The following is a 14,828-nucleotide window of genomic DNA, read 5'->3' on the forward strand; positions in this document are numbered from 1 at the left end:
TAAATGACTCCAACTTAGATTTACACTTGAAAAAAAGCCATGCTCAATCAATCAAGTGATCTTATATTCTTCCATTTTTGAATATTTCAGTAGAGCAAAAGAAAGAGAGTGACACGTCAGTAATAAGCGAGCTCTGTTCTCAGCCGCATGACAACGTATGACCAGGCACCTCCCTGGGACAGAATTCAAAAGGTCAGAGTTTTCCAGCACGCTCCAATCACCTCAGTTTTAGTTACTGAAGGTGGAAATTTCTATGCAAGTTTATAGAACCCATCCAGCTACATGTTAGTTTATTAAACCACAGTTGACCTGAGATGCAATTAGAATTTGACGTTTTTCCATACTTAGTTCACAAGTTTATTATGAAAAACACTGCAGCTCTGTCCTGCAGTAACATTGTTTTACAGAAAAAAACAGTTCTGTTCAAAGTAATTCACTATCCTTGGACAATTACAAGGGACAATATGGTAGGGCAAAGAGTGGAAAAGGGAACTGAGTGCAGACAAAAAAAAAATCAATACAATTAAATTAAACAGTATTCCCTGAAAATAAAACAAACAAACAGTTTCAGAACAAATATGAGGCCTTGGTACTTATTTTAAAAATGTTCTTTAAGCTTCAATGATTGTTTGCTGCTACCCTTATCTACAGTCATGCTGAATAAAGCTATAGCTAAATGGAAAGTTAAATGTATTCACGAGGTGTTAATGTCTACATCTTATTATTTGCAGTCTCTCAGAGAAAGCAAAAGTAACTACAAATAGCGCTATGCCAGAAACTGGTTTCTTGACCAACAATGTTGCTTCAGCATGCAATGAACTGGTTCATTCTAAAGTGGTCACAGTTGTTGACGACAAGAGGCTTTGTATTTGAATATGGCACGTCTTTTGGTCCATGTGAAAACAAGTTTGAATGTTAAATATTTTCTGACACTTTGGAGTTACTGTTGCTCTTCCCATTTTCTTTAGGTCAACATATGGTTCATGGCAATACTGTACAGGTCTAAAATCTCTTTACAGGAAGTAGTCTGGGGTGCGACGAGTAACATGCGGTTCACCTCTACGTGGTGCCGGATCAAACTGCAAACTGAAAAGCATAGATATTAATGAAACCGCAAGAGTTCAGCTTACATTCAGGTACGTTTCATATGTGAATTACAGTAGCTGTGCTCTTAACACAGGTAAGTCTTTTCAAGTTTTTTCAACCAATTAAAGTCTTCTAGAACAGGTGTTCAACTTCTTCCACTCCTCCTCCTACTATGTATTTATAATGCCCAGATTTTAAACTCCTGTTACGATTACTACGAAGGACTGGAGAGAAATGAATCTTAGCTTAAGACTCAAACTGGTAAACATCAGTATATACTTAGAAAGTTAAAGTCTTCAGTAATTGTCAAAGAGGGCAGTTTACACATGCTTTTGCCTCATTTACTACTAAACTTGCTGCTGAGGTAGTTAATTAGAAACCTCATTAAAAATGCCGACACCCTAACAACTGAAGAATTCAAAGATTCCAAAAGTCTCTTGCCCTAGACTGACAGGAGTGCATTACCTCAGACGTGACAGTAGTACTCCTACTCTCAAAACACATACCTCTATAGTATTTCATTAAACTCGTTATAAAAAACAAAACCAAGGAGCCTCACTTTAATCAAGTCAAGACGTCAACACCAATTGTTCCAGATATTTGACTTCAAGACTTCAGATGCGACTCACCCAACAGTTCCACATTCACCTCCCAAAAGCATATAGAGAAAAAGCATACCTTAACACAATAATTAAGTAGTATCTTGCCACAGCAACGATCTTAAAATCATGAGCAACCTAATCCTCATTTTTAAGCATACTTACAAGGAGTATTTTAGAGTATCATCAAGTTCCATGATTGCAGCCTGGTTGCCACAACGGTAACAATAGTTGGGAGCGCTGAAAATTGTTACTACATTCCGATCGTGGCACCAGTTGTACCCCTGGAGAGGAAAAAAAAAAAAATTATGACAGCCAAGTTCATTTGTTGTACCCCATATAACCATCTAACTACTAACTAAATTTTTAATGCGCAAAACCCTAAGTGGCATTTCTAGTGTCATTTTAAATAAGATTAAGGCTGTATCTTTATCTTCTTGAGACAAAAAAAGGGTAAAAAGGAATTTTGGCCTTCATATGTTCCTTCTTACTAGTAAGCAGGAGCTAAACATTTAAAAAAAAAATCAGCAAGAATTCTCCATTGCATTAGCGTTAAAAAATTAAACAGCAATTCTGAAGCACACAATCTATTCTGTATCTTCAGCTGTGATCACCAAAACCAGAATGCAGACATACATTTAAAAATCTTAACTGCCAGACTAAGAACAAAAACACACATCCAAGGCAAAAAAGAAAAATACATCTTTTTTCAAGGCACACAAATTTGTGTGCATTTTCTTATCAAGGGACTCAGCATTTATGTCTAAGAATATCTACACAGAAATGTAATACCACATCTACTGAAGTCTGTTTTGGGATGTTACTGTAAATTTTCAGAAAAAAGGCCAAAATAAAGGTTACTCCACTGTCAAACTGAGAAACTCCTTTAGTAGCACATGAATACTCTCAAAATAGAGTTTCTGTTGTTTCTGGACCATCAGTTGTCACAGCAGCATATGCACATCTCTGGCACACAGAGTATTAATGGACTGACTACACAACCAAAAGTTTAAAGACGCAGGCTATCCTGCTTACCTCCATTACCAACTGATGAGCTCTTGAAACCAACGTAAGGCCATTAGCATGGTTAAAGGTTTCTGAAATATCCTGTCCAAATGTATAACCTGCACCTCGAGGAGAAATTCCCCAGCCACCACGATCATCTGGATCTGACCATAGCAAGTCACACATTGGACCCTGTAAGAGATATAGAACATGTTTCAAAAACGGAGTGCAAGAAAAAAAATCCCAAACCAAACAAAACCACAAAAAACCTGCACACACAGCAACCCTGCACAAATTGTTGCAGTGTCTCTTTGAGACTTCAGAAAAAAAAACCCAACCCTATCAACTACAACAGCTAGTGCAGTTATCACTTGAAATACTACCAAGAAGTTAACCTGAATGAGAAGAATTTTCATAGAAGTAGTTCTCACCTCTGAGATCATTAAGTCGTACCTGTTGAGATTCTAGGCACACTAAAATACGTTTCTTTCTTTAGACAAGAACATGCCCCTTAATTTTTCTTCAAGAAACTAGAACAGGAAGACAGGCACTTTCATACTGCTAAGTTGTTTGAATTTCGTTTTCGGCCTGTGTACTCAAATACCCAATATATGCTGAATCATGACTCCCACAAGTTTAGAAAATTGTTTTTCAGTACCTCATGGGGAACTTCCTGCAAGCGATCAAGTGCTCTGATGTGATCCAGTGTATCTATCGATGGAGAGAGGCCACCATGTAGACAGAAAATCTGGAAGAGTTAGATAAATGTCATCTATCTCATTCATTTACATGAATTGTATCAGTGTAATCATAATTGTTTACAGTAAATGATTAAGAGAAAATCTGCAAGAGATTCCTTTAAAGCTGAGAGCTGATAGAATACAGTGTTACGAGCTCCCTTTATGACTAGTAACATTTAACTTTGTCAAACACCAACATACCTGGCCATCCACCAAGGCAGTTAGAGGCAGGTAATCAAAAAGGTCTGTAAAGTATTTCCAAACATTTGCATTTCCATATTTTCTTAAACATTCATCGTAGAAACCATATACTTGTGTGATTTGCCTGCTTTCATGGTTCCCTCGAAGAATTGTGATACGTTCACGGTAACGGACCTAAACATAAGTTTATTTTAGAGGCATCAAAATACATACGTCTTCCAAAAAAACCCAGAATTTGCACCCCTCACCCCCGTCATATATCAATACAGCAATAAAAACCAAACCCTTTTTAAGATGAAGATCCAATTATAACCTTTGAGAAAAGAAGGGATGATACATTCAAATCTTCAGCTGCCAAATACTTTTGAGATTAATTACAAATTTTACTCATTGTTGCTAGTGGACTTCACTACAACTGTGCATTAAGCTGATCTCTCCAAGCAAATTCTTAAAGATTGCAACATAGGCAAGTAAAAAATAAATACAGCACTCATTTTAGAAAAAGTTCAGGCTTGCACCTGAACATTAATTTTTTTTCAGAAGTATCTTAGAAAACTAAGACAGACAACATTTCAGTTTTTGTACCTATAATACCAAATGTAGTGCAAATTGTAATAGACATTAAGTGTAGTCAGGATAGTAAATATTTATGTTTTATGCAGAACTGTACAGCTGAGAAGAAAAGTTACCTTAAGGGCTACAAGCAATGTGACTGTTTCGACTGAATAATAGCCTCTGTCAACATAGTCCCCCATAAACAAATAGTTCGTGTCTGGTGATTTGCCTCCAATTCTGAAAAGTTCCATGAGGTCGTGAAATTGTCCGTGGACATCTCCACAGACTGTGACTGGACATCGCACTTCTTGTACATTAGATTCTTTTGTCAAAATTTCTTTAGCCTATAAAACAAAAGACACGTATGTTGTGAATTCGTCTATGAACAGTCATTTTATTCAAAGTGTGCTCTACCACCTCCAGCTCTCTACTACCTGCTCTCTTTATGAACTCTTGGCCCTTCTTTGTCTGAAGCGCTTGAGGTAAGAGAAATTAAATCTAAGGATCATGCCAATGTCTCATCTCCAACTCTCCAACAGCCCGAATTCAGACATGGCCAAAACTGAGACTCTCCCTCCAGGAGGTGAGCACAGCTGTTATCAGCTAGCAAAAGCTCCTGGGCAGTTCTACACTTCCAACGTCCTGGCTTCAGAAGACTGCCACCCATCTATACATACATCTCTGAACGCAAAGGCAGAGTCCTACACAAAGCAGAAGCAAGAATGTAACTAACAACTGGTGGTATCAACAATTGCAGAGCAGGTGGGTTACCTGCACAAGCTTTCTGAACAAGTTTTGTGTTTAGGTACACACAAGTAACACTGAGTTGTGTCTTTGTAAACCACAGTAGGGAAACATCTTTGTCATCACCATTCCTTCCACAAAACTCTGTACATAAGAGTTGCAGACAAAGGCAATTCGTATGAAGAAGCAGAAGTTAAATATAGCATCAGAAAGGTAATTTTGAAACAATGCAAGAATTTCTTAACCATATCGCACTGCCAGTTGTTACAGTTTATTCTCAGAACAGTCACCAAGTACATGCCACAATTTTCTAAATCAAGAGGGTATTAGAAGTACAAATAGTAACAAGTTTACAAGCTACCATCTACAAAGATTTCCATGCCTTTCAACTGCCATTGCTCCTATTCAAGAAGGATCCCTTTTTTACCTCATTTCCAGAATGATAAGAGACTTCATAAAAACTGTTCTATTTTATAATCTAGGTGTCTACAAACTTGCAGAAACAGCACCAAATACCACCTATGCACAGGCCACTCTGAATCCAAAATATTCTGAAGCATACACCAGTGTAAGAGACAGATGCAAGAGCAACACCACATTCATTTTAGGGTCACTTTTCTTAACGTTCTCAAACCTAACCTGACAGCTAAAGCAGCATACCTGTATTTGGGGGGGTTTCTGCTAAGCAAAGAAGGATTTTGAAACACTAGAAAAAAAGTCACCATAATCTGAAGAGTATTAGGTCTTAAAAGGTTAGGAAAGAAACATTTGAACTTAAAATCTAAGCAGTATATTAAATATTGGGTATTGACATGAGCCAGGCTATTAAGAAACACGCTGCTGTGTCCAAGTTTCTACCCTATTCATGAAGCCATTTGCTGGACAGTGACTGACACTCTGAACCCCAAAAGTGGTCTCACTTCTCCTGCACATTGTCGAGGCTAACCACCATGGTCACCACGGCCAACAAGGAAAGTGCCAGCAATACACAGTTTAATCATGGAGATTCATGAAATTCAACATTTCATTCAACACCAGAAAGAAATGCAAAAACGCAACCGTGGTTAAGCACCCTGCACAACACAGAGCTTTAGATATTACAGCATGAGCAAGAGAGTTAAATCACTCTGCAGACATATTTACATCAAAAGTCAATCTCACATGACAGTTTCCACTCATGCCGTGCCTAGTACTAAAGATAGGTCATTGCTGGCTTGTGGTAGATGCTAAAAGTGTAGATTTATTTTAAGATAGCCTGACTTAAGTTCATTTTAATGCAGTGACACTCACCGGATGTTTTGAAGGTGTTTTAACAGCCTTAGCCTCTTCTAATACGCTATTACGTTCAGAAGCATTAGCCATCTTAATTCCCCTTTTGACAGAGAACGTTACAGATGCTTACAGCACTTCAATATAAAAAAACCCTACTCTTTAATTAGAATGCTTTCCACCATTGTATCTTCTTAACGCACTGGAAGCATTGCACAAAGAATGCAGCATTCATTTTTCATCAAAGGTATGCAACGTTTACGCTGACAGAGATTAAAATGGCATAGTTCTCAGCAACAGAGTCGTGGCTTTCTCAGTTTTTGAAATATTAAATCACTCAGATATGCATATGACCAAACAAGCAGGTAAGTCAGACAGCTACTCTGATGGAAGACGACTGTTCGAGGTCAATTTGCAAAACAGCAATCTCTATTTAAATCCTGCAGCGGAGGAATGCTGGTGCAGGGATTTCAATATTTCCATGTTCTGAAAGATGTTTCATGAAATACTGTGTTATGAACCGCTTAGTCCATTTACAGTCTTATCATGTCCCATAGCATTAACAGTGGCATACACTGAAGTGCCTAAGCAGCATACCTGCCTCTACAAGAGAGCCTTAGCAGAGCTTAAAGTGGGAAAAAATAACACCCTGAAAACAAGCCACCAACAAGTGGTCCATCAACCATCCCCCAAATTTCCACGTTAAATCAATGCCTATAAAAGGGTAAAGCAAAAAATGTTTTAACATACTGTAATATAACAAAACCACAAGTTGGTAAGACAACAGTACACGTCATATTACAATTTCACAACTCAAGTTTCATAAAGGTAAGCTATCACTAATACTACCAAAGTATCTGTGACCCTGACTTTGTACTGGACCACACACCGCCCTGTGCAACCTCATCTGGTTCCACTCTCCCTTTACTGACGCTTTCCCTGATGATGCTACTTGCTCAGCCACATCACACAACTCTCTCCCTGTCCATCCCAGTCCACCCTCCCCGCCAACAAACTGCACTCCCCACCAGCAGCTCTCCTACACTTCCTCACGGAGAGGCAGCAGTAGAGCATTTTTCAGCAGCCATCAGTACAGGACCGTACTCCTTGACCAAACCACCCGATGAAGGAGAACTAAGGAAGAGACACACACCTGACTCTTCGTACTTCAAAAACCCAGTGACCTATTGCCGTAAAGGATAACAGTGCAACACTTTGCAGTATTTTGACATCAGCATTTTGAAACATCCAGGCTTCATTGCCTCTCACCAGGATAAACAATCAGATTTTTATTGAACGCTCATTAGCGCTTATACTTCTCAGTCTTTTTTCAGTTCTTAACAATTCTTAATATTAAGACAGCCCTGAACTTCTGTACGTCCTCAATCCTCATAAGTACCCTGCACCACAGAAAGTTTAACTCGTGGTGGTGTTCCATGATTTAAAATAGATTAATTAACTTAAGCAAAAACTTGGTATCAACAGCCTACTACCTTACAGCTGTAAAGCCCGACTTCTGAAACAGCTTAACTATTTTTTCAGCACTACACACTCAGATTTCAAAATCCAATGCAAATGGATACAGATTAAGACTGAAAAGAACCCATCACTTCAAACTGATAAATGCTAATTTTACAGCCAAGCACCAATAAAGTCTAATGCAGGAAAACCATGTAGCTGTAAGACACAGCTACACAAGAAAAGCGTAAGTAGTAAGTAAAATGCTGTCATCAACAACAACTGCTGAGGTAGAAAGTCACATTACCTAGAGTAATCTCAAAAGTTCAAACAATAAGCACATATCAAATATACTTCAGCTTAGTCATAGTGACTGGAATTCATTCCTACTTGATATCTGAAATATTGGCTTACTCAGCCATTGCGCTGGAGAGGCAACTTACACAATCCCAAAACACACAAAGGACAAAAATAATAAAACCAACATTGGTTTAAACACACCAGAAAACAATGAATTTTCACTTTATTGTAAAGCAAGTAGCAGTTGCTTTACACAGTATTATGTAAACATAGTATTTAGGAATTAAAACATTCCTGGACTGCTGCACAGCTTCTAAATGGCCAGATGAACAATAAAGCACTGTGTTGTTGCCTTTGTTTACAAAGCACATCATCTATGCAAAACACTGTTCTTAAAATACAAAGATTAGTATCACTGTTTTAAGACAATGCAAGATCCAAGTGTAAACTCTGCATTTTACAACGAACAGTCAGGGAAAAGAATTCAAAAAAATTGTATGACCATTAAAGCTACTACCATATAATTTTCATATCTTCACAATTTTATTTAATGAGATGCAGGAGGTATGTATGCAGAGGCATCTCCTATTTCTCCTGTTCCCTGCACATATTTTTATCCTATATGCCACAGATTAAGGCTCAGAGTCAAGTGCCATAAACACTGTAATCCATCCATTCTCTTTCTCAACCCACCCTACGCTGAGGACAAACGAGTTTCCCTCATGAGCAGAGTATATCATCAACCTCGCCTCACAGAATTCATTTCAAGTGGCCCATTTCCAAAAAATCCTCTGAATTCATCTGTAGCGAAATTCCTTTGTGTTTCCAGAACATACAAGATCTTTCTTAATTAGTCCTATCACTTCTCAGATCCATACATTCTAGCACGAGCTATGACAACTCAAACCCAACGTGGCCGAGTTTTTTTTAAAAAAAACACAAAACATAGCAGTAAACATTACAGTGGCTTTACAGAATTGTACAACAATGCTTGAAGCTGCTGCATAGCAGCGAACCAGTGCTATAAAGCACTTATCAAAAGATTACCAGTACCTCAGTAAATACAACCATTATTTTAGACAACATAGCTCCAAAGTCATGGTTGCAGATGGTAATGTGTCATTCTTGGCAGACCAGAATTCACACCTGCAACCCACCATGCTGTCTAGTAAAGTCTGTTGAGGAGCATCTACTGTAACCAAGAAAAAAGAACGTATTTGTAGTTACCATAAAGATATTTTGATGAGATCAAAGACTTCAACCACACCCATAATTTCCTGTCGTCAAGATGCACAGGATGTGACTAAAGGCACAATGACCAGCTAATTGGGATGAATACTGGTTTTCGCTGGCCAAACATCGTGGCCTGGAAGAGATTCCTAAGCAAAGTCTAAGAGTTCTAAGCAAAGTCATCCATTACAGTCAGCAAGTCTTCTGCAGAGTGCATGCACTTGTTTCCTTCAATTTAAGGGTTTCCAAAGGATGGGCTCACCACTTCTAGAGCAAAAGGTATTTTCATTCACTGTCTGACATTCTAGACAAAACTAGAGAAATGAGGCCTCCAATACCATCCTTTGGTGAAGAAGGTACGACAGCAGTCAGATTACATATGACAAACGGGAAAACGATTTATGCTGAACTTTGGAATCCACAAAGGAGTTCAATGTGAATGTGTAAGTAGGAACAAAATTAAAATACAAAGCTCCCCATTGACAATTAATTATTTAGTATTCCAAAGTAAGTAAAACAAGGATTTCTATCCACATAGGAGAAGCCACAGCAGCAAAATACTCTTTTCCCAGGACTGAAACAGAAGATAATCAATCTGCTTTCTCTCTGGTTTTGTGACTAGCACCTATACCTCCGTTTCCAAACTCTTGCACTACCAACGATACTAAAGGTTTAGAACTCAGCAAAGGAAAACAAGGCATGCCTGGTCAAAGAGTCACAGTGCTGCTCCTGAGAACACGTTTGTCCTGATGCGGTCACTGTATTTCTAGCTCTTAATTTTCTCAGCATAGGGCAAACAGAACTAACAAATGAACTCAGAAGTTTTATTTTAATTCAAATTGGACAAAATGAAAGTTCAGTAGCTTATGTATCAACGACTACTTGCCAGTGAACAAGAACAGGCAATTAACTAACCAAAAAAGTACTAAATCCAATCAGCTTTGTATTTCACAACACACAGCAAAGCACCCTTCTTCACTGCTCCGCAACTCGGCAACAACTGCTCCCTTACTCTTTTAGCAATTTCTATTTGGTTACAAGACAGACCAGTTAAACACAATATGTTAGCCAGCCCAAAGATCCTAATACCAGTACTGCATATAAGATTAAATGAGACAACCACTTTCTTTTTTCTCCTGCAAATTCTACAAGGTCTACAAGAAACCATGCAGGCAGTGAACTTTTGCCAAATAACCCTCTACTCCTTTGTATTACAAAGGAATGACCAACACGATTTGCAGTCTTGATAGTCCCCTCAACACTCCAATTTGGAAAAATCATTAGCAGTCTTACACACTCAGCATAACTGAATGGAGTGTTTCTTTCCCTGGGAGACAGATTCGGGAGAAGGAAAGGGGAACTGCTATTTAAGTATCAGTAGTTGACAAGACCAGATGGAAAACGAGGGCAGGACGGGGTTCCTCTGAAAGAACTCAATGTCATTCTTTTGCCTTATACAAAAGATCTTAATGTCTTTAACTTTTTAATTAAAGAAAAACAACACATAGAAAAATCTTTTTAAAAAATATAGGAAGTCAAATAGCTCAGGAAATCCAGATGCCTTCCTCTCTACGTGGGAGTTCGAGAAGCACAGCAACAGTAGTAATACATGAATCTGTCCACCTAGAGAAAGATGGTCTTCAGTCCCAATTGTGTAACAAGCTGTATTTATTTTGTATCATTCAAGTTGTTCAAAAGAGAAACAGGCTAAAGCTATTCCCCAATTAGTTGTGCCTGATACCCACAAGTCCAGCTTCATGTAATAAACTCAAACGGTTTTCAACTCTTCTGCTCAAATAACTCCAACCACAGCTAGGCACAGTCACGTTAGAGGTACAGTCAGGATACCAACTGGACAATGGGATAGGTATGTGTGTCAAAACTCAAGAAACGTACTTCAGAACCAACTAGCAAGCACGCAACATCTACACCAGAAGGTATTTTAAATATACTCAGTAGAAATATTGGAGACCTGACTACTGAGCAATTGAGCTCCAGTATTTGGAGCTTGAATCTCCCTTATGAGGAAAGGCTGAGGGAACTGGGACTGTTCAGCCTGGAGAAGAGAAGCCTGAGATGGGATCTCATCAATGCTTTTAAATACCTTAAGGGCACGTGTCAACAGGATGGGGCCAGATTCTTTTCAGTGGTGCCCAGTGACAGGCAAAGGGGCAATGGGCACAGACTGAAACTCAGGAAGTTCCATCTGAAGATGAGGAAGAACTTCTGCACTTTGAGGGTGACAGAGCACTGGCACAAGCTGTCCAGAGAGGCTGTGGAGTCTCCTTCTCTGAAGATACTCAAAACCCGCCTGGATGTGATCCTGTGCAACTTGCTGTAGGTGAACCTGCTTCAGCAGAGGAGTTGGACAAGATGATCTCCAGAGGTCCCTTCCAACCCCCACCATTCTGTGATTTATTCTTTAGCCAAAAATAAATTGGTTTTCCAGCTTAACATACTACCTAAAGAAAAGGAACCGAGGGCAACAACTGTGTTACTGGATATAGGTGTAGTGTTTAAGGGTCCCCAAGCAAGGATGGAAATTCAATCACTGTTCCTTTGATTCCCTTCACATCACCTTTTGTACAAGGCCTCCTTAACCCATTCCAGACACAGCCAGACAGGTTAGGTTATTACCATGCTTAAGGCAACCCAGATGACTAAGTGAAAATGGCTAGGGAGCAATCACAGAGCAGCACTGTCATCAGATCTGAGGAGGCAACAGCCTCACCACAGGTAGATTTGGAAGACGGCATCAATCTACAGCCTCATCCATGTCCTGAGCTTTAAACTGGTAGAACTCAAGTAAGAACTTGCTCTGACTTGCAAGTACTTACTTGTGTTATCTTAAGCTATGCCCAAAATAAATTCTAAAAGAACACAAATTATCTTTCACTCCTATTTGATCACAACTAATGTTGTAATTAACAAATAAACAAGAAAACTAACTGCCAGCACAACTCAATTTTACAAAAATTCCTATAGTTGAAAAAAATTAGAAAGTTGCCGATGCTACAAGAATTGGCACATACAAAACTAAATTCTCATACACCCATCAAAATGTATTAAGCACAATCAGGACTAGGTGAGAAGGCTGGCAAGGTTAATGCTTCAAATGCCTTTTGTGTGAAAAGACAATTTGCATTTTATATTACCAACCATCACAAAACAAACCAAACCAAACCCATACAGAACACTGGGAGTGAAAGGATTTTTTTTTTGTGGAAGTGTTCCAGAATAATCTAAAACACAGTTACTAAAATGTCACAAAGAGCTTTTCACAATACACCTGTAACTCCTCAGAGGCAGAAGGTATAACTATATGCACCCACCAACAGCTTGATCCCCAGGTACGTTCAATGAAGCAGCGGCGAAGGAGTCCTAAACCGTCTTCTGGTCTCCCACAGCCCCTGAACCACTAAAGTGGGCTCTCCCGCCATGGGCAGTAGCTCAAGGGTTTCCTAGTTAGTGAATCCAGAAGCCAACGCAGTAGCAAGGAGGAACTGGAATGATGTGCCTTCCAGACGCACATTCTCCTTCTGCCAGGGATAGGGGTGGAGGGACACAGAACTTGTCCAATGCACAGTCCACCACCCAGACACTCTCACTAGCTGGGAATTCTGTTGGGGCAGGCTTTTCAGTTGATTTACAGCAAATTCAGACAGGAACACTCATTTTTACAATCACCTCAGTTTGAAGAATAGTTCTATGTGATGGTCACATCTAAAGATATGCTAATGCAAAACCTAGCTAATGGAAAAGCCCTTGCAAATGCAGCTGGGGACAGCTTAAAACATTCACTTCTGGCCAAAAATAATCAGCTGAGAAAGGTAACTCCCCACCAGCAGAGGCGGCAGAAGGAAATGTGCGCCTCTCTGAAAAAGAAGTGAGGTAGACATCTCAGGGTAGTAATACCTTAAAACAGGAGTGAGACTCACAAAACTTGCCAGTCCTATGCATTAGAGGAACTGAACTTTGATTGCAGGGGGCTTTTTGACATAGAAGAAAGCTTCATCTGTAACATACTGCCCTCCCAGAACTAAGGCACTTCACATAAGCTGAACAAGTTCAAGCAGCTCACAAGCTGCAGTGGGTACATGCATCTTTGGTAAGTTCTCATCTGCAATTGGTCTCAGAAAATCCAACTTGGAAGATCTGGTGTTAAACAAAGATAGAAGTTCTGCAACAGGAAAAAAAATTAGAAAAATACACCATTAACAAGATACACACCAGAGAACAGTATGGCCCAGAAACATATTTATACTATGAAAATTAGCACTGGTGACAAATCAAAAAGCAAATGTAACCAAGATCATTGTTACAGATCAAAAGCTGCAGGAGACAAGGCTTGAATTAAGGTTTCTTCAATGCCTCTACCAGTTACCAGCCCTTCACTTAGTTTAAAAAATTTGGGATAGCAGCACTGTCTATTCAGACTTATTTAACTAGTAATTCACGTATATGGGAAGAGAACCCTGAACATTCTACACAGCATATATGACCAAATTGTCTTCATTTTCTAAAAACTGGATGCCATGCTCAAACCAACTTAATTACAGACTAGCATTTCCAAGGGAAAGACTCTGATACCTCTGCCTCCACCTGCACTAGATACCTTCTGAAATAACCAATGGAGATTCTATCCACAAATTCAATGCATTCCTTTGTGCATTTTTAGACTGTCATCCCACCTTCCTGAGCAATGTACCACACCCCGATCTCCTGTGATAAAGGGCATTTATACAGCAGTCAGGAGACAAGACCATTCCCCTCTACCCTCACAAAGTATAGAAAAGAACGGTACTCCAAAACAGCATCCTTTCATTCAAAATGGCCAGTGGAAAAACCCTCACCTGGCAATAAAGGGACTTCCTTTCTCCTCTGTTCAGGGACAACAGTCAATAAACAATTCAGCGTTAACAGGACAAACACTGCTGATCTGTAACAGTGACTATACAGTGTACATTTTGATCGCTTCTTCAAAACTTGCACTTATGAAATCCTTAAGCAAAGCACGCACAATTGGTCCCACAACTAATGGAACATAAAATCCATAGCACATATTAAGCTTAGAATAACTTAACTGCCACTCAGAGGTTCATATTTTTTCAAATAATCTGTGAAAGTATTATGTATTATTCATGCTTACAAATTATTACTAGACTTAGATGTTTCTGCCCGGTTACCACCACCACCAGCAGCCAGGTAACCAGTCACAATGTAAGACGCACCAAGTAACTGGAATGCATGAATGGCCACACTGAATTATCATGTTAGTAAATAGCTGTTATATTCTTTAGATATCAATGCTGAAATACAAGAGAGGCCTTATGCTTATTCTTATTACGCAGGCAGAAGTCTGCACGCATAAAGTCCCAGCAGACCAGGAAATACCAGTCAGAAAGATCACCCAACCAACCAGTGTCATGGGGAAAAAGCCTTCCCAAAGAATTTTTTTTAATTGTTTGTTTATTTTAACTAGCCCTAGCTACAATTCAATGTGGTGAAGAATGATAGTTTATACCTAGTAGGGTCTTTATCTGTCCTTTGAAACAGTAGCTGTATTTGACACTGGCCTTAACACATTAAGCTATTTAAGGGAAAACATAACCCTTGGGTGTGATTACATCCACAAAACTAC

At 39.2% G+C, this 14,828-nt stretch overlaps 1 protein-coding gene across 1 annotated transcript; it reads right to left on the reverse strand.

Moving 5' to 3' along the window:
- Positions 1 to 333: 333 nt before the first annotated feature.
- LOC104156436 (serine/threonine-protein phosphatase 2A catalytic subunit beta isoform-like) lies at positions 334 to 6,292 on the reverse strand. The gene is made up of 7 exons (XM_009702269.1): positions 6,221 to 6,292; positions 4,321 to 4,530; positions 3,632 to 3,805; positions 3,349 to 3,438; positions 2,721 to 2,882; positions 1,851 to 1,969; positions 334 to 1,086 (listed from the first exon to the last, which is right to left on the reverse strand). Exons 1-7 carry the CDS (start codon positions 6,290 to 6,292, stop codon positions 1,014 to 1,016), a joined length of 900 nt encoding a protein of 299 aa, XP_009700571.1. The 3' UTR covers positions 334 to 1,013.
- Between the last annotated feature and the right edge of the window lie 8,536 nt (positions 6,293 to 14,828).

This window comes from Cariama cristata, unplaced genomic scaffold (assembly GCF_000690535.1).
Source record: "Cariama cristata isolate BGI_N322 unplaced genomic scaffold, ASM69053v1 scaffold40676, whole genome shotgun sequence".
In the NCBI taxonomy this organism is placed as follows: domain Eukaryota; kingdom Metazoa; phylum Chordata; class Aves; order Cariamiformes; family Cariamidae; genus Cariama; species Cariama cristata.

What these genes read in the sequence shown, in the direction of transcription:
- LOC104156436 (XM_009702269.1), bottom strand. Translation starts at nt 6,292, where the DNA reads ATGGCTAATGCTTCTGAACGTAATAGCGTATTAGAAGAGGCTAAGGCT. An exon ending in CATTGCTTGTAGCCCTTAAG is followed by an intron (nt 3,806 to 4,320) that starts GTAACTTTTCTT and finishes ACTTATGTTTAG; the next exon opens with GTCCGTTACCGTGAACGTAT. An exon ending in GATACTCTAAAATACTCCTT is followed by an intron (nt 1,087 to 1,850) that starts GTAAGTATGCTT and finishes TATGCTTTTCAG; the next exon opens with TTTGCAGTTTGATCCGGCAC.